At 47.4% G+C, this 19577-nt stretch overlaps 1 protein-coding gene across 15 annotated transcripts in view; it reads left to right on the plus strand.

Annotated features, from left to right (window-relative positions):
- Positions 1–19577, plus strand: part of MACF1 (microtubule actin crosslinking factor 1) — a 253775-nt gene that overhangs the window by 189575 nt on the left and 44623 nt on the right. For 10 of the 15 annotated variants that reach the window (XM_074934503.1, XM_074934500.1, XM_074934501.1 and 7 more), the window contains 5 exons: positions 15108–15269; positions 15488–15658; positions 16691–16857; positions 18357–18516; positions 18896–19222. In XM_074934503.1, coding sequence (XP_074790604.1) covers positions 15108–15269; positions 15488–15658; positions 16691–16857; positions 18357–18516; positions 18896–19222 — 987 coding nt within the window. The remainder of the gene's footprint in view (positions 1–15107; positions 15270–15487; positions 15659–16690; positions 16858–18356; positions 18517–18895; positions 19223–19577) is intronic. The other 5 variants (XM_074934502.1, XM_074934505.1, XM_074934499.1 and 2 more) reach the window with 1 other exon arrangement.

Here is a 19577-nt window from a genome sequence, read left to right on the forward strand (position 1 = left end):
AGATTTGGGGAAACCAGTGAATCTAGGAGGAAAGAGGCAGCAAGGGAGTAGAGATAACTAAATCCCCTAGGATTTTGGTCTGGGGGAGGGGTGTGAGGAAGCCAAAAAAAAAAACCCCCACCATAAAAATCCTGTCAACACCTAGAGCGGCAGCTTAGGGTAAAGTTGGGAATAGTGTAAGTCATTTATACACCCCTTTTTTCCTGGGACCACAGCTCTTCCCAAACATCACGCACAAGTGTTGTGCAGCTACCAATACCTGCGGGAGGAATTGCACTTGCATTCTCCACTGCAGGTTTGGGGCCAGATTTCTTGCTGCTAAATTTCCAGAATGAAGTCTGTCCATCGGGGACAGGATAAGACCCACAAAAAGATGAAGCATATCAAAACAACAGAGTGCCAAGTTCCAGGAAGAAGGTTATGGGAAGTTTGCACAATCCCGGAGGGAGACTTGCATTTTGGTCTCCTGACTTTGCTTTCCTCCCTGCCTCTCTGAACCTGTATCCCTCTTTCCAGGCCTGGTGGCTTTACTAGGAATGCTGTTTCCCCTCTCTCTCTCCCCCTCTGCCCCCCCCCCCCCCGCTTATGGGGCCCCATCAATGTAGTATCCGAGTGCCTTTCACAATCTGTAAGGTGTGTACCTTCACCACATCCCTGGGAGGTAGGGCAATGCTATTATCCCCATTGCACACATGGGGAACTGAGGCACAGAGAGGCTAGATAACTTGCCCAGGGTCACATGGTAAGTCTGTGGCACAGAAGGGGATGTAATCCAAGTTTCCCAAATACCCTGCTAGTTCCCTGACTACTGGACCATCCTCTATCCATTGGCTCATTCCTCTCCCTCAGTTAATCCAGTCATCACCCTGCTCTGCACTCCGGGCTCATTGGATCAGACAGTCACAAGCTGATAGGTAGCCAACTTGGGGGTCTGCAGCAAGCTAGCTGGTCATATGATGCACTCTTTATTTCCAGCTGCTAAATTACATTAAAAGACAGCTAAAAATATATTAAATGTCTTCCTAATGTTACTTTTCCACATAAGCAATTTCTGTAGTTGCCAGAGGGATTTTATGCAATTGTGAACGAGAAGGTAGGTGGTCCATGAGACAATCACTGTCTGAAAAATGCAGTCTGTGTTAGAAAGGTTGGAGAACCACAGACCTCAAGTTCCAAAAGCAGGTGCTCCCACTTCAGACGAGTCTCTTGGCAAAGCTTTTTTTTAAACACAGCTGTTTCTCGGTAAGTCTGAAACAACCCTCAGAATGAATTTTAGCAGAGATCATTTATTAGTAGGAAATTAACATTATACAGCACTGCCAGCATGCATGATGCTTCACAGAATATCGAGAGAGCATTGCAATTTAATAAAAAACTAGACAAAGCACAGAGCAACGTGGGTAGGGAAAATTGGGAAGAGGGCTCAGCAGTAAGGAAAAAGCGGTAATTCAGAGCAGGGGGCCGTCTTCTGTATGTCTTTACAGCACCTTGCTCATCTTGGGTGCTCCCAGATATCTACCATAACATACATAATTTAAAAAATAGAATAGACTTTGAGGGATTTGAAAGAAAAAGGGAACACTTGGTGGGAAGGAAGTGTGAGACTGATCCAAACCCAGGGGACAGGTCGAATGAGAGGAGGAGGAGAGAAAAGTAGCAATGAAGAGAAGATTGGGAGGAATATCCTGAGTGAGGAGAGGAAGAGAAAATGGGCAGACATGTAGCTGGAAGCTTGGTTGCAAAGGGTCTTGAAGGGGAGGACAAGAATTTTTGAGAAGAATTAAGAATAAAGCAAACCTGTAACATAAATTCTTAGCTACTGATCAGTGCCTGAGCATTGGCATTGCTCTGTATATCAGCGCTGTGTACAGGCATACCAAGAGTTGTTATGACTTTGGGTAGGGTTGGGTAATGTCCTTTGGGCTTTTTCGCAGGGAGCTGGCAGAAGAGGGCTAATATGCCCCAGCTGGCTCTTCTTTTGAGAGCAGCGTTACTGAAGGGAGAGTTGGCATCTCATTCCTCTCTAGGAATTCACAAAGAACATACTTCTTGTTCACCTGCTGACTGGGAACTGATTTTGTAATTGGCTAAGATGTGTGTTCCTAATGGGGCAGATAAAAGCAGATTTGAGAATTAAACCAACATCACATTTCAGGTTCATCCCAGTCCATCCCTGCTACATTTTCTTTAAAAACCAGGCTGTAGGTCCCAGCTAGCTGTGAAATGAACACCCCGCTCCCCCCCCCCCTTTTTTTTTTTTTTTGAGCTGTGGGGTAGAGTCTGGAAGCTCTATCAGATGTTTATTTCAGTAACAGAGATTGCTCCTGGCAAGCCTCCACATACCAAAACCATTGAGAGAAATCTGAAAGGACAAAAATTCAGACAGAAGACCATAGGCTCCCTCCCTTCACACACCACATAGCAAGTATAAAATTGGAGGAGGGCCATTTGAGTTAGGAACTGCTGCGTGGCTCTCAGTTAGGACTCTTCAACCCCAGGACTGCTCTCAACTGTATGACACCCAGTAACCTGTCAAACCTTGCTTTAGAGTCTTTTCGTGAGCAGTCTGATTATGACTTTTGAGGACCTGATAATGTTTGAGCCCAAACCTCCGTTGAAAGCCCAGTACCGTGGGTTTGTAGTCGGCTGCATCTGCTTTAATAACCATCTGGTTTTTTAATGGTCTTAGAGATAGGGGATGTGATGGAGGATAACTGACCTGCTCTCCGCACGTGACTTGGTGAGGAAATAGGAAAAGAATTTCTGGCTCTGAAGCTGGCAGTTCCACATCGAGATCATTCTTTATAATGGAACAAAAACCCTCAGCACCCCCAGCCTGGATTCCTGGAATTCCTCCTGCAGAAGGGGCCCTAAAGTATTTAACAGTCCCACTCAGAGAGAGTTTGCACAGTGAAGGTGGGGGGGGTGGGGGGCGGGAAAGTGGGTTTATTGGTGAAACGGTGGGGCCGGCCTTTCTTGTGTTGTTTCAGCTGTGTTGAATTATTAAAGTAAACCATTAAACTCCTGCTCTCCCCTAACTGTAAAATCTGTGCTTACACACAGAGCCAGAGATGGGCTAGACCGGTCTTGGAATGTGTGTGTGTGAGAGAGAGAGAAAATACTGGCAGACCAAGCTGAGTACAAGATGTGTGCCAACCATATTAATACTCTGGAGGCCTATGTCGGAGGGTTGATATATTTCAGTGAACTGTGCAGCCTAGGTTAGATTCTGCTACTTAAAGGAGCTCTCAGGTGATTAATTCAGATTGCCAACTACATCCATATTAGTAGGGTGTCTTGCTGAACGTGGCTCAGGCATGATTTGGCTGTCAGGTCTCGTTCCCCCTCTTCTCAGAATGATACCTATTTTATTAATGGAAATAATGTTTTTTCCCCAAAGGCTTCTTTCATCTCTACCCAACTCAACTGGACAGTATAGGAAATTTAACAAGTTTTTGATGTTCATAAATGTGGAAAAGTTACCCTTGGAAAATGTGTTTTCATTTTTCAGAAGGAGAACAAGCTCTTAAGGATGGTTGTATAGGATGTTTTATGCAGTTGGTGTTCATTGTAATTTAGCCTTCACGCTACGGATTGTTTATAGACTTTTGCTTGTGAGACGAGGACAAGTGTTAGACATGTGGGTCTGCTCAAAAAGAGGGGGTGGACTTGCTCAGTTAATGTGGAAAGATGGAGGTGCGTTTAAAGCACAGGGGTTGGAGATCTGAGTTCAACTCACAACTCTGCCACAAGCTCTCTCTTTGACTTTGGGCAAGTCTAGATGTTGTCAGCGGGACACCTGCAGCTCTGTCTGATCTCGGTTGTTAGTGGGTGTGCAGAAATTCTGAAAATGTTTGCTTCAGTTTCTCCTCTGTAAAATGGAGATTGCTCAGCAGGCCATTATGAGTATGTGAATGTTTGTGAAGCTCTGATACCATGGTGATGGGAGTAAGTAAGTAGATGGCAATAGACCTATATAAAATATAATTTAGTAGCATTGGTATCCCTCCGCCCCCTGTTGTTAGTATTGTTGTGTTCTAATTTCTAGGCCATTTTCTAAGTCATCCATAAAACCCAGGAGGACGTGTGTCTTGTGGGGTTGTCAGGCCTTGGCTGGGTTGTTGGATGTTACTGGGAGCTGTGCTGAAGCTTTTTCAGAACCCTCCTCTTTTCTCTCAAAGCCTGCCATGGCTCTTAGCAGCCCCCTCCTTAGTGAGTCACATATTCAGCGTACCTCCCTCTTCCAGCCCCCCAGAGGACTTTTTAAATTTGCCCCATTTAACCATTTTAAATCGAAAATGAAAAAGAACAGAGGGAGAGTGTGGTCAACATGTGATGCAAAGGTTGTGGAGCAGTGGATCTCCAGAGCAGGAATCCATAGTCTCAAGAGAAAAAAGAATGGTAAAACATATGGTGTCATTATTTCTTTTAGGATTAAGCAGCCTAAACCCATTTCTGACAAACTTCCCAGGTTTTTGGAATGAGAGCTAATAGTGCTGGGAAAGGAATGCAGTTTTAGGGTAACTTGAAATGAAAATATGACTATGACTTTATATTAAAGTGACTAATAAAATAAGTATGGGGAAGTATATAGTCGGATTAGTCTCTTGTTGTTAATGAAGATGTGCTCATAGAATTTTTTTTAATGCATGTCAGTCAACAAAAAGTGGGTTCTGGGATGTTGTGCCAAGATATCACCGCAGTTTATTGAACAGTTAGGTTGCAAGATTCCCCAGTGGCATCTTGTAATAAACTATGGAGGGAGTCTGTGAGAGTATTATATACCCTGTGGTCCTCTTCTGCAAAACTCCATGCGGTCCCCAATTAAAACCTTAAAATGGTCTGGGCGGGGGGAAGATGGCAGGGACCTCTGGGTACAACAGATTTACTTGGACCAGGGATCCTTTCCCCCGGCTGCAACAAAGTGTGTTGCGAACCTTACCATCAAAGGAGAACGAACCCCCCTCGGGCTGAGTGTGACCCTGGAGAGCATGACAATGCTGGAAGTAGAACTAGAGAAGACCTAGTGGGGCACCTCACCTAGCTCCCCAGGGCAGTTCTGTGCAGCACTGTGTGTCTGTCTGTCTGTCTGTTGTTTCCAGTGCTTGCCTGGTGCGTGTAGGAGGCGTTCCTAAGCAATGGTGCAAAGAAGCTCAGCAGCTAGGGGCAAGCCAGGGAATCCCCGAGGCCGGGACGGCGAGCGGTGGTCCCGGGAGGTGTTGGCTGCACCCGGAGGATGTGCGGGAGACTCCTGCAGCCGGGCGAATGTAACCCCGCGCGTTTACACTGACGGGTGGCTCCGTGCTCGGGTTTCATGGCAGTCACAACGGGTAGCAAGCCATCCTCCCCCGCCCTGTCCCCCTCCTGGTGCAGCTCTTTGCAGGACACCTTGCCGGAGGGGGAGAGCGGCGGGCAGGGCGCACGGTGCCGGGCACGGGGGGCTACCCGAGCCCAGCCACAGGCAGGGAGACAGGGCGTTGCTTCTCTTTGTCGGGGGATTTGCACTCTGCCCCCTCCCCCCGAGAGGAGGAGCTACCCGAGACAAGGCAGGGGGAAGGGAAGCGCAGCGCAGCGCCTGGCATCCCCCCCCCCAGCCCGCGGGAGCCGGCGCGAAACCCGCCGTGTCGCTTTGCCCCCCCCCCGGCCTCGCGTTTCCTTCAGCCCACGGTGGCCCCGGGAGCCGTGAGGAGCGGAGGCGGGCGGCCGCAGCTTCACCCCCAGCCCCGCGGGGAGGGTGTGCCTCGCTCGAGCCGCTGAGCCGCGTTTCTTTCTTCCCCGCGGAGGCGCAAGGTTCCGCCCCCGCTCCATGCCCGGGGCGCGCCGGGGCCGCCCTCCTGCCCGTGCCCGGGGCGCGCCGGGGCCGCCCTCCCTTGTCTCCCGGCCCCTGCCCGTCTCTTCGCCCCTCCCCTTCTCCCGGGCTGCCCTTCCCACCGCGCCGGTCCCCGCCCTCCCGTCCCCGCCAGCCCCCCACCCCCTCTCCAGAGTTGGCAGCTTGCTGGGAGCCTCGGTCTCCCGGCGCCGTCTCCAGCCCCGCGCACCGGGCAGGTCCGACTCCGCGCCTGGGGCCGGGTCCCGAGGGGGCGGTCGCGGCTTTGCCCGGGCAGCGGGCGGGGATGGCTCCCTGAACCCCAGCCGAGAGCCGGCGTGGGGGCGGCCGGCGAGCCCCGGCCTTCCCGCGAAGCCTTTTGTTCCCCCGGCAAGAAGTTTGTGCGCAAAGGCCCGTGACAGCTGCAGCCTCCGCGCTGGGCACGGCAGCAGCAGGAGGAGAATAGCGGCGGCTGCTTGACATGCATCCCACGGAGCGGCGGCGAGGAGCAGCGCTGGCCGGGGACTCGCCGAGGGGGAGGCGGGGCGCTTTCCGCTCGCAGCCCGGCCGCCGCCGCCGCACCAGCCGGGGCTGAGCCACACAAAAGGCGAGAGGGAGGAAAGGGAACTAACTTCCTGGAGACTTGCCCGCAACCCCCTCTCCGAAGCGGCCACCTGCATTCGGGGTTGGGGGGAGAAAGTCCCGGCTTCCCCCCCCCCCTTCTCCCCGGAGCTGGGACACTGGAGGGGATTGTGCGGCTCTGCAGCTGGGATTCCTCTTCAGGGAGCCCCCCCCCGGGGACGCAGCATGGCAAAACCGAAGGGAGTCTCTCCGGGAGCCGAGAGGAAACGGGGAAAGCAATGGGCTGCAATCGGCAGGACCTGGGAAAGTTAGTCCCGCTGGCCTCTCTGCTGCTCGCTTTCCCCCCCGCAAATATTCCTCCGTTGCTGTCGGGAACTTGGGAAATCTTTGCAGATCTGCTGAGCCCACCCCCTCTCTCCGTGTCTGGTGCGTTTTAAAGCTATTAAAAAAAAAAAAAGCTGCCCATGAAGGAATCTGCTCTGTACATTCACCGAGAAGCTGGTTTTTTTTTTTTTTTTTTTTTTTTTTTTTTGGTGGTCATTTTCTTTGATTCAGATCGTTATGGCTTGATCGGCCCGCTTGGGTACAAGGAACAGCAATGCCATCATGGTTTTGAGACAGGAAGACCCTGAGTTTGCCCTGAATGAAGAACTTCCTGTGTTTAAACTTGCAGGAATATCCGCTCCCAAGCTCAGTTCAAATGAAAACACTCGTGCTGTGGAGGGAGAGGCTAATTCAGACCAGCTGGACTTTACAGGACTAGAGCTGGGAAGAAAATGAGAGGCATCTAGGCGCCTGAACTGCGATACATGAAGAGGCTGGGGAAGCTTTTGAAGGCCACCCTCAGTATTAAATGAACAGCTTCAAACTCATCTGCAGCTTCTGCCGGAAATAATGATTGGGAGTATTTATTGAATAGAAGCTGTCATACTCGGACGGTTTTTGCTGACAGAGTTGCCAGGAGAAAGGAACCTTACCTTAAAAGCAACCCCGAGAAGGAATTATTTGGCTAATGATTTTTTAAGAGATGTGTTTATCAGCTTGGGACCACCAGGATTACGGGAGGGGCTATGGAATGCGACTTTGTGGGAGCCTTACTACAATGGAGATTTGCTTCTGTGCGGATTGCCATTTGACTTCTGTGGAATACAAATTTCAGTGTCCGAGTTCTTTTTAGGATTACAGTCTAAAATCGAAAGGGATTTTAACTGACACAGAATGCATTTCTTTTTGTTGTGGATAAAAAGTTAACAAGGTTGTTTCTTCCTGAATTAAGGAAGTATGGGCAAGCCACTAAGCAGGCCAGACTGTTTACGGCAGAATCCCACTTGCCTGGGGAAAGGTGAGGAAGAGGACGGGTATATAGAGGACTGCTATGTCCCCCAGAGGTCTATATATGATACAATGAGAATAAATGAACAAATTGATCAGGGATCTAAACTTAATCAGCCTTCCAAAAGCACCATAGATAAGGTGGATGCCAGTACTATATCTAGCAATGGGACTTTAGGAGCATCCAATGTCTTTGAATCAAGGGCGCCGGAAAGTAAAAAGTTAGACGAAAGAGTAATTTTTGATGCACTGAAACTCAGCAGTGATGTCTCGAAGTCAGCACCAGCTCCACCTAGAAGAAGGCCAAACCCGGAAAGAAAAGAGAATGTAAACAGGAGATCGTGGAAATCTTTTATGCCACCAAACTTCCCTGAATTTGCAGAAAGGATTGAGGCCTCCTTGAGTGAGGTCTCAGAAGCTGGTGCATCAAATACTTCTTTACAAGAAAAAAGGGAGTCAAGTGCCGTGTTAGCTGAGAACTCTGGACATTCAGACCACAGGGAACCGATGTCAGAATCACTAACTTTGGAACATGTCTCCAAATCGTCTGGCATTCCAGAAGTTCAGGAGGCGAAACAGTTAAGTGAAGACTGCTATGACTGTTTCCAGGATGAATGCCAACCCCTTCTGAAACCAGAAGATACACCTGCAACATCCACGGTTATCACACGGGACCAGAAACTCTCAAGTGCAACATGGCCAAGAGCAAGGAGAAATGTTATTAAAGGAAGCCTTAGTGATGGGCATCATGAAACATTGGAATCGCCCCAAGCAGACTGCACTGTAGAAACTATACAGCTATCTCCCTGCCTCAGTGAAGAGATGCTGGATTCAGGAATGAATATTCTCATCACCCCCAGCCTTAGAGAAAAAACGGAGTCAGAGCTGCGATTTGAAGAGGATGAGAGATGGATAATGATGGAGGCTGAGGAGGAGTGGGAGGAGGAGATGCTGTCAGAGGGAGGAAAGACTGTTCTATTGACAGATGAGAAAAGGAACTGTTGCTTGGCAGATATTTCTGAAGAAAGGGAACAATCATCTGCTACAGCAGTGACAGTAGAGACAGCAGACTCTTCTGCTGGTATCCTGGGGACCTCTAACCACCCAGTTCACCACCCAGTGCACTGTGATGACTCACAGCTGCAGGACAATTGCTCAGCTTCTGTTCCCCAGGAAACATACCAGGATTTAAACTACGCTTTTACAGCTAACGTGTGTGATACTGAAGACATAACAGTTCAATTTGAAGCTGAGGACTTCACTCCAAATTCAGAGCACGGTGTCAGTCCTGTTGTCCCAGAGCAGTTCTCTGACACAGATTCTGTGCAGATGTTCCTTGAACTAGAAAAGCAGTGTTTGAGTGAAGAAGGAGATGGAGCTGCTTCAGTGGATCTAGAGGGCCCGGTCTCTGGGATGTGCTCAGAAGGGCTGGACCCACAAACAGACTCATCAGAAAAGCTTGCAGAGGCTGAAACAGAAGAGTGTCAGCAGACTGCTCCTTTTGAAGTCAGTGCTGCAGACTCTGCTATTGTGTCAGATCTCGAGGACTTTGATGTCACATACAGCTCTCAGGTGGTGAGTACAATAGAACCCACTACAGAGCCTTACTCTGAAAAGGAAACCTCCTCTGTCACCCAGACAGACTCTGAAGAAGTGGGGGTTTCCAGTCCTAGGGTTGCAGAGGAGACAATATCGCCACAGCAGCTCTTGCCAATAAGTCACTTAGAGGATGCTAAAGAATGTGAAACTGACCTGCTGACAGATCAAGAGCCAGTGGAAGATTGTGTAGTAGGAGCAATACTGAGCTGTGAAGCGACAGTGTCTCCTGAGGCAAATACAATTGAAATGCCCTGTTGTGAAGGAACATTTCCCCATCCCAGTGGTGGTTCGTTAATGCCCCAAGAAGATCAAGCCTCATTGGAAACCTACGGTAAAATAGAGAGGACCTCTGAAGAGTGTACAGGGAGAGCGTCCTCAAGCAATTCCTTCCACTGTCAGCCATTAGTTCCTGCCACAAGTACGGAGGAACTGCATTCCCAGCAGGATTTTTACTGCCTGAAAGATGAGGTCAGTGCTGAGGGGGCTAATAGTTCTGCAGAGAAGGAGCACCCTCTGTCTGAAAGGACTGAATTCTCAAACTGGGGTGTCTCAGAACTGGCCTCTGAGGATGAAGTCACAGACTTGGACAGAGAGAGCGATCGATTGGAGGGCCAACTTCATGGAGTGGAACGGTTAGATACTCACTGTTTTTCTCAAGCAACTTTTCCAAGTGATTCTATGTCCGAGCAGGACTCTGAGGCATGGGTGGAGTCTTCTGAGGACCTGCAGTCAGAAGAAACAGTGCCTCTGGGTCAGCGGCTGCATGTGGAAGGGATTACTCCTGGTGAAGAGTTCCAAAGTGCCCATGTTGTTCAGGAGGATGTGCCAGGAATGGTTGGAGAGGTAATGCTGGATGTTTCCACAGGGGAGGCCGATACCTGGGAACCAGGAGACCTGGCCTGGCTGTTTGAACCCAGCTGGGCAGATAAGTTAATAAGTTGTGTGGCTGGTATACAGTTTGCACGTGGGAATACTCGCTCTCCAGTTTGCGTGGAACGCGCGTGTGCTGGCGCAGGGGAGCGTCCTTCCATGGTCGCCGCCGCTGAGGAGGAGCTTGCAGCCGTTGCTGCTTCATTTAGTATAGAGCAGCTTGCCCCCCGCATTCTAGACAGCGCAGAGACGCTCCCCACAGCATTGCCAGCCGCGGAGGAGCCTGTCACCGAGGCCGCAGAGGAGCCTGTACTAGCACTGCCAGATACCGAGGAACATGCTACCATTGCCAAGCCATCCAGCATGGAGGAGCTTCCCACTGACACTCCGGGTATGGAAGGGTTTCCCGTCCTTGCAGCATCCAGACCAGAAGAGCTTAACGCTGCTGCAGTTTCCAGCACAAAGGAGCATGCTGCGTGCCCCCAAGAGATGGAAGAGGTGGCCACGGCCTTGCCATTCAGCATGGAGGAGCTTGCGGCTGCATCACCTGGGCTGGAGGAGCCTGTTGCCTCTGGCCAGGCACCCAGAGCATCATGTGCCTCAGAGCACAGCACACAGATGCTTCCTGCAGCTGCGTTGGGAATGGAAGACCCCTCTCCTCTCTTACACCTCCTAGCAAAAGAACTGTCTTCTACAGCATCTGGAGTGAAAGCGTTGGCTACCACAGTGATGGACACAGAAGGGCCTCCTATCACAGTTCTTGTGGCGGAAGGGGCTCCTGCTGTAACAGATGGATTAGTTCCAGATAATGAGGTATTTGTTACTCAGTTACTTACACAGGGTGTGTCAGACAGGAAATCCCTTCGTTTGTGGGGGTGGGGAGAAGAAGTCCTGACTCCTACCTAGCTGACAGTTTGCTCACACTTTTTGTGGGGTACAAACTGCACTGATTGTCCCCTCTGTCATATCAGTTTTCTGTATTATAAACCTTGAGGTAGGTCTTTTCCCAATTAAAAAGAGTTCAATTTTGTAGGCCAATGCTTTGGGGGTGGGAAATATGTATTTTTTGCAAGCATGGGAGGTAAACTATGACAATTGTTAGATTATGAAAATTCTTTCCCTAAACTTTTCAAGTGACTTACTTATTCAAATACATTATGCTTACTCAAAAGTAAATTAGAGATTGCTACGGGAAGATTTTTCTTGCTGGAGTTAGATGCACCATTTCAAATACAAAATTCTGTTACTAAAGAGAATTTGTAAAGCAAATGGAGTGAAAACAATGCATACATGTTATACAATAGGCACTCATTTAAGGTTTTCTTAAATGAGAAAGGGGCAAAGAGGTTCTGAAATATCAGGAGAAAAATAAGTGTAATTCTTTTCAGTATTTTACTAACAACATTTGTATTAAGAAAATTTTAAAAGTGCTATAAAGAGTATCAGGTTTTTTTTAATGCATGGTATTCCCATATCTGAACCCTAATTGATCAGCCATGTAGGTTAGAAGAACAAGCCTTGGGAAGACATTGCCAATTGCCCAGCCCGTAAACCTGATTCAGCGGCAATTCTTCATCCTTTGCACTATGCCACCCATTTAAAAACCCCACAGCCACCTCAGCATCAGAGAGCTGCTTTGAAATGGAGGGGAACCCAAGGAGAGGGCAATCAGTTTATACTGAGTTTTTGCTTCAAGTGAAGCCTTCACTGCCAAACCAAGTTCCAGTCAGTAAATTAGGAAAGAAAGAGAGACATCAAGGTACTGACTTCATGTGGCTATTATCTGGGATTTACTGCTTCAGTTTCATTGTTGCTTCTCCATTGGAACTGTATTTTACATTAAATGTTTCTAGTTATTAACCCTTTGGAACCAGTGATGCCTGGAGCCATTGATAGGTTTAGGTTTGCATCAGGAAAATGCCCTGTAACTTGAGTATCTTAGCATTAACCAGCTGAGTTATGGCTAACGTACCAGGGGCGTGAAGCAAAAAAGTACTTCCAAAGTTGCAACACGTATCCTCATATGTTCCCTTTGAAATGTTTGTTCTGAGGGAGTGCTGGCACTTCTACAGGAAATCACCAAATAATGGCTGGTTTTGTGTTCGGCAATAAAAGGGTTAAGAAGCGGAGTGAGATCACAGGATGCAGTCATCCATGATAGGAACAAAGTAGAATTTAAAGAGAGTCATTGGAAAGTGGCTCTCAAAATGAGAGGGAGGTACCTGAACAGATCCAGGGCCTTTAGTCGAGAATGTCAGTCCATGCAGTTAACCAAATACAGCTTTTCAGAAACTTCACTCATCATGTTTTTCTATGTAAAAGATAGATCGCCCGTTAAATATTTGTTTCAAATTTGAGTCCCAGTGAAGCTTAATGAATTAAAACACTGGAATCTTGTGTATGCATATTGGCTTTGAAGAATAAATGTGTTAGAAGTATTCGCTCTTAATGCAATTATGCATGTGATTGCGTTTTAAATGATCCTCGTGAAATGGGCTTTGGTTTCTGGATTGTGCGTACACACCTTGCAGTTATTCATTGCTGGGTGTCAGGAGCTGTGCATTTGGATCTTTGGAAAAAAAATGTTTTAAACCTTCTAGTTAAAAAAAAAAGGCCAGTTTTATATTAAAGGCTTAGGTCAGAGTACACTGGAAGAGGCACAGTGCTCCAGTCAAATGTTTGCATGCCTGACTTATCAGTCTGATCCTTTCATGTAAGGCAGCCAGCTCCATATAAGAGCAGTAACAGAAGTGTTTGGAGAATTAGCTATTTCATGTCACCATCACTTCTTATAACCATAGAATAATTCTGCACGAGCGTATAGCTCTGGACTGTGTCTTCCAGCACTCTTGAGTTAATATTCCTGGCATAGTCCCACAATGTAGACAAGCTGCTGAACTTCAGTTGGGGAGGAAAAGATTTTTCTTTGAAAATGTGGCAAAGCAACAGAAGGCAGGCTGTCTTTACAGGCAGCGTGTCACTGACTTTCTTCCCTTCGGAGATAAAGCAATTGTCTGATACCAGAGACCTTTTCCAAACCTTCCTCGAGTGCTTGCTTCTCAGGAGTTTTTGACACAAGTCTATCTGAAATGGAATGTTTAGACTTTGTCAATATCCATATCCTTGGGTACATGGTGTTTTTTTTCAAGCATACTTGAAAAAGAAAGAGAGGTTGTCTGCATTTATCTCCTGTTCCCTTCTGAGGGAGATGGTTGTGAGTACAGAAAGAGCACTTTAATCTTTCCTGTTCTTCTATTTGTCAGCGTTTGACCTATGATCTGTTCTAGCTAGCAGCCCAAGGCCCTGTTTGAACAATGTATCCATCCCTGTTTTGGTTTGTATTATTCATTATGTTGAAGCAGAGCTGGTTCTACCTCTCGGATTTTGCTCAGAATTTGCCTTTCATGTTCCAGCGTTTCCTGCACAGTGTGGCCTTGGTTGGCTGCCTTGTCTCATTGAGACTGAATGACACTATTGTGGAGGAAAGGAAATGAATACAGACTGCTAGGGTCTGGCTTATCATCAGCTAATTACAGGAGATTTGAGTCTTTGATAAGGGCATTATCTTCTTGAAAAACGGGATTTTCCCTGCTGTTCTTCCTCCCAACGGCAAGGTTCCTTCCTTCATTTCCAAAACCCCTTTTTTGGTTGGAATGCTTTCCCCACAGGACTTGCAGACTAGGATTCTGCCAAATACGTGGGATGATCTCAGATAAACAGCTAACACATTAATCGTCCATTGCCTTTCTCTTGTTCCCTTGGTCTTTACAAATACAGTATGTTTCCCAGTGTCTAAAGTTTCGATCGTTTGACAAAACTCATATAGTGTAGAGCCCATCCCAATTCAACGCTGCCATGATAAGATTTGCTTTGATTTCTGTTATTGAGCATCTGACTGGGTCTTGGTATAAGTCACATAAGTGACTGGGTCTTGGCTATCTAGGGGGGGCTTCTCCATGGGATTTACAGATTTAACAGACTATATGGCTGCGTCTGAGACATAATCTATGCCTGAGACCAGTAGATACTTGAAGTGCTCGTCACTGGAGACTTTTAAGAGCAGGTTGGACAAACACCTGTCAGGGATGGTCTAGATCAGGGGTCTCAAACATGCGGCCTGCAGGGTTATTTTCTGCAGCCCATCAGCTCCCCGCGGCCACCCCAGCATTTACCTAGAGCGGCTCTGGCCCGGTGCGCACCGGGGGCAGGGCAGGCTCCCTCCCTGCCTGCCTGCCCTGCCCCCGCGCCGTCCCAGCCGCTTCCCGGAGCGGTGCAGGGGCAGGGCAGGCAGGCAGGGCGCCTGCCCTGTCTCCGGTGCGCGGTGGGCTGGACCTGCCCCCCAAATCGCTCCTGCAGCCGAACCCCCTGCCCTGAGCCCCCTGCCACACCCCGCACCCCTCCTGCACCCCCTGGGGGTAGGGAGGGGGTGGAGTTGGGGTGGGGATTTCAGGGAAGGGGTTGGAATGGGGGCAGGGAAGGGATGGGAAGAGGCGGGGCAGGGCCTCCCGGAAGGGGTGGGGCTGGGGCAGCGGGGGTGTGGGTGGTCAGTGGTGTGGCCCTCGGGCCAATGTACTAGTCCTCATGTGGCCCTCGTGGTCATTTGAGTTTGAGACCCCTGGTCTAGATAATACTTAGTCCTGCCATGAGTGCAGGGGACTGGACTAGATGGCCTCTCGAGGTCCCTTCCAGTCCTATGATTATACTGGATATGGGCAGATGAAAGATTTAAACAAACTAACAAACAAACCTCCTTTAAAAAAATAAATAAATAACTGCACCAGAAGAAGCGAAAGGAAAATGTTCTGCTTGCTCTCTGGAGAAGGTTGGGAATTGTAGTCTAAAGTGTATCCGTTAGCAGATGAGGCGGTGCTGCGTAAGGGAACTGAAGGTTATAAATCAATTCCCCCTTCTTGTTCAGATGTTTCAGAAGGAGCAAGTGGATCCCATTCAGGTAAAACTGCAACAAGTAAACGGACTGGGTCAGGGACTCATCCAGAGTGCAGGAAAAAATTGCGACGTACAGGGATTGGAACATGACATGGAGGAGATCAACGCCCGCTGGAACACTCTCAACAAAAAGGTAAGCACCGCTGGAGAGATGAGCCTTCGTTGCTTGATGCAGTAAGCCGTTGTCTTGGCTCAGGTGAGCCAGCTGACATAAAGGGAACAACATCTGGAGTTGAAGCAGAGCCGTTGATTCTGTAACAGTGCCAAAGACCGTGAGCAGTTGCTCTGTTGTCACCTAGTGTAACTTGAGGACGCTGCGCCTCTAGTGATGTGTGTGTATGTACAATGCAGGTGGCACAGAGAATCACACAGCTACAAGAGGCCCTGTTGCATTGTGGGAAGTTTCAGGATGCTTTGGAGCCATTGCTGAGCTGGTTGGTAGACACAGAGGAGCTCATCTCCAATCAGAAACCTCCCTCTGCTGAATACAAAGTGGTGAAAGCTCAGATCCAAGAGCAGAAGGTAAGTGACCTGGAGATAGTGAACGCCAAACCATATCCAGGAGGGAAGGATGTAGAGGCCACGAGCTCAGTACGCTGCTCGTAGCCGAACAATAAAAATCCATCATTTTAAAAATAGAAATGGTAACTGTGATTTCATGTAATTCTGCTAGTTTACGGCAGCCATTCTGCAGCTGTGGCTTTCTCACGTTCTACCATTATACTGTATAGGTTCTGGTCTTGTTCCCCATGCCTGCCATCTTAACAGGCTAATAACGAGAGTTGTATGAAGGACAGGCAGACTGGCTCTCTAGCTCCAGTAGTATTTTGCTGTCATACTGTCTTGAAATTAGCTGCCTCTTTCTTTTTCTTCAACAACAGCACATTTGTTTTTGCTCATGCTGACAACTATTTTATATCCGGACCAAAGAGATTTTGTAGTGTCTGGTTTCCGTTTTGGAATTTGAACAAAATAAAAAAACAGAGAAGAGGGTTGGCCAAACACAAATTGGTCTTTAGGTAGGGTGACCGGCTGCAGTCCCGATTTTCGGGGCTTTGTCTTATATAGGCGCCTATTACCCCCCATCCCTTGTCCCGATTTTTCACACTTGCTAGCTGGTCACCCTATCTTTAGGTAACACATACAGGTTATGAATAAGACTTGTTAACATATGGAACGTTCATAAATGTTAATAATGGTAAAACAAAGTTTAAAAAACCACAAAACTTCATCACATACAGTGAGATTTTTTTTAATAGGAGATTCGAGCGAACGTTAAAACATAACGTTTACAGTTTGGGGAGCAAGTTTCAAGTTTCTCTGTTGAATCAAGTGTGTTGGATTTGTTAGAGGCATTTTTATGGTCTTTTGAGTTTGGGAGGGCAAAAAAATCTTGTTGTTGTTGTTTTTGCTCAGCTGGGTTTGGATGCAGCCCAGTGTTTATTAATAGTTTTCAGACACAATTAGAGGGTTGGTGTGTTTGGAGGCAGAAGTAGCTCTGCTGACTCAATTTGGTAACTTTTATCCCTCTTTGTTTTAATGTTTATGTAAAAGCTGCTCCAGCGTCTCTTGGATGATCGCAAGGCCACTGTCGAGATGATTCAGGCAGAGGGCGGAAGGATAGCGCAGTCGGCCGAGCCAACGGACCGAGAGAAGATTGTTTGCCAGTTGGAGAGTCTTGAAAATAGATGGGCAGGACTGCTTGGCAAGGCAGCAGCCAGGTAAGGAAGAGAAGTGGGAAGGAAGTGACTTCATTTTGTCTCAGCTTTGAAAGCGGAGAAATTCCTCTGTGCCCAGCATGAAACATGTTCTTTCCACCAATGTATCTGGTAGAATAGGCTGCCTGTTTAAGGGTGGAGGACAAGCATGAAACATATTGTCGCTGGAAAGCTTCTGAATTTCTTTTCTGCTCTAGACTAGATGATCACAGTGGTCCCTTCCAGCCTTAGAATCTGTATTTTGCTGGGATATCCTACTTCATTGTAAAGTCATGTAAAAGGCCCAGAGTTTGCCTTAAACTGCTTATCAGTCTGGCAATGATCTGTTTCCTCGTCTTATTGACGCATTGGCAAAGTGTAGTGGCAATTTCTCCCATGTCCATTAATGATCAGTATTTTGGAGTTGTTTACAGAGCTCACTGTCCTGGGTACTTTAGACTAAGACCAGTTTATTATTATTTGTTTGTATTACACTCTACACTTACAAGCTGCTTTCTGACTGACGGAAGCATTTGTGCATGTGTTTTTAAACTGTTTTCAGTGTGCGTTGGTTGGCCATCCAGCAGTCAGCTAATTAGATCTTTAGAATAGTTCTTGCTAGTACAGCACTTTGGGTTTGCAGCCAGTGTTAATCCACTGGACGCTGTTGTGGGCTGTTTGTAATCATCAGATAGCAACGCTTGGGAAGTTCAGTGAGATTCCTTTACGGGACTATCCTGGAAACAGCAAGTGTCAACCAGAAAACACGCCAAACTAAAATGTGTGTTGGGAGGGTGAAACAGATGGCACAGTTTTATAGTGCTGTGGAGATGCTTAAATGAAATTAATTCTCTTTGCGGTGCGGGTTTATTTTTATTCCTCCTAGTTTGACTTTGAGCTCCAGAGAACTGTTTGTTTGCACCTTTCTGCTGCACAAATTTCATTTACAAGATGCAGTTTGCTGCATGGTCTAGTTAGTATAATGATGTGTCGAGCCACCCATAAGGGCCAACCTCAGTTTACAGTATTTGAAATTCCAGCTGAATCAATAGGCCGCGGTCTCAAGGACTGTCAATCTGGAACCTTTCACCAGCACCTTACAAGCCTGACATTCAAGGATTCTAGGAATACCCCTTGTCATTTCGGGAGATTTCTATGACAGTGCTGTTGATGGCAGAAAATCTAATCGTGTAGAACGGAAGCCTTTTTTATTGACTTCAGTGGGAGTTGTCTTGGCCCCTTACACAACATCAGTGAAAAGGGCCTTGTTCTGCAGTTTCTAGGGAACGTGTGTGTTTCCATTTCTGTTTGCCTGACAAGATGTTACACCTGGACTGAAGAGAGGTGTTTCTCTTCCTTGCACTCAGACCTCTAGTCACTGCAGCATGTTAAAAGCTTCATAGTGCGATAAAATCTTTATGGTTAAGGTGGCCACTCAAACATTAAGTTGCTTAACTTTCCTGATTTTTTTTTAACAAAAGACCTAACGCCTAATTAGCAGCTTTGTGGTTATCTTGATGTAGGCAAAAACAACTGGAAGATATCCTGGTTCTGGCTAAACAATTCCATGAGACCACTGAGCCTATTTCAGACTGGCTATCTTTGACGGAGAAGAAACTGTCAAATTCTGAGCCCATTGGTACTCAGACAGCTAAAATCCAGCAGCAGATCACCCGTCACAAGGTAGGAAATGGTCCCCAAGCAAACACAAAACTGTCGATGGAAGACGTCGGCCATTGTTACACACAGATGTGCAGAAAGCTGTCTGCATGATGATGGGGGCAGCTGTTACAGGCTTTTGAAATAGAGAACGTGAGAAGTCACAACATGGGTGGCCCATTGTTTGCTTCTGGCCATAATGTAACTATGTAACTGTTGTGTCTTTTACTCTTTGCAACAAACTTAAACCTTTTATTTGTTATAGTTTGTGCCCTTCTTGGTGGGTTTTGTCTTTACTTTGTTTGATCATGAATTAAATTCATTCTTTTAGTTTTTTTCCCCCATTTTATTCCATTTTCAATCATTTGTTTCTGTTGTCCATTTTGTCACCCTGGATTTTCAGGCACTAGAGGAAGACATAGAGAGTCGCGCGGCTGACATGAATCAGGCAGTCAGTCTTGGGCAGTCTCTCACCTCCCTGAGTTGCGTAGCTGAACAGGGCTTGCTGGCAGAGAAGCTAGACTCGCTGCAGGCCCGGTACAGCGAGATTCAAGATCGGTGCTGCCGGAAGGCAGCCCTGCTTGATCAGGCGTTGTCCAACGCTAGGCTCTTTGGGGAGGATGAGGTGGAAGTGCTCAACTGGCTGGCCGAGGTTGAGGACAAGCTCAGCTTGGTATTCGTAAAGGATTATAAACGGGACGTCCTGCAAAAGCAGCATGCCGACCAGCTGGTATTGCCATTTTCCATTTTTTCATATTTATTTTTGTTTGTTTATTTATTTATTTAGCTATAGAGCAACTGTTTTGATCCATTTTTGTTTCTGTTTGACTCTAATTTTAACCAACATCAAAACAAGCCTCTCTTTTCTCAGGTTGGAGAAAATAAACTTATTTCATTTATTAAAAACAACTCTCCTCCCCTCAAACCCCTCCTACCCACCCCCTCCCCCCCAAAAAATAAAAAAGGTGTCCTGGTGTCCCATAGGCTGTAAATTATTCAGACATTTTGCATCCAACTCCTGGGCTAAGTAAACGAGACCTGCCAGGACTTTTCTTTAGAGCTTCCAGTCTTTCTCCCTGCAATAA

The sequence above is a fragment of the Natator depressus genome, chromosome 19, assembly GCF_965152275.1.
Source record: "Natator depressus isolate rNatDep1 chromosome 19, rNatDep2.hap1, whole genome shotgun sequence".
Taxonomy (NCBI): Eukaryota; Metazoa; Chordata; order Testudines; family Cheloniidae; genus Natator; species Natator depressus.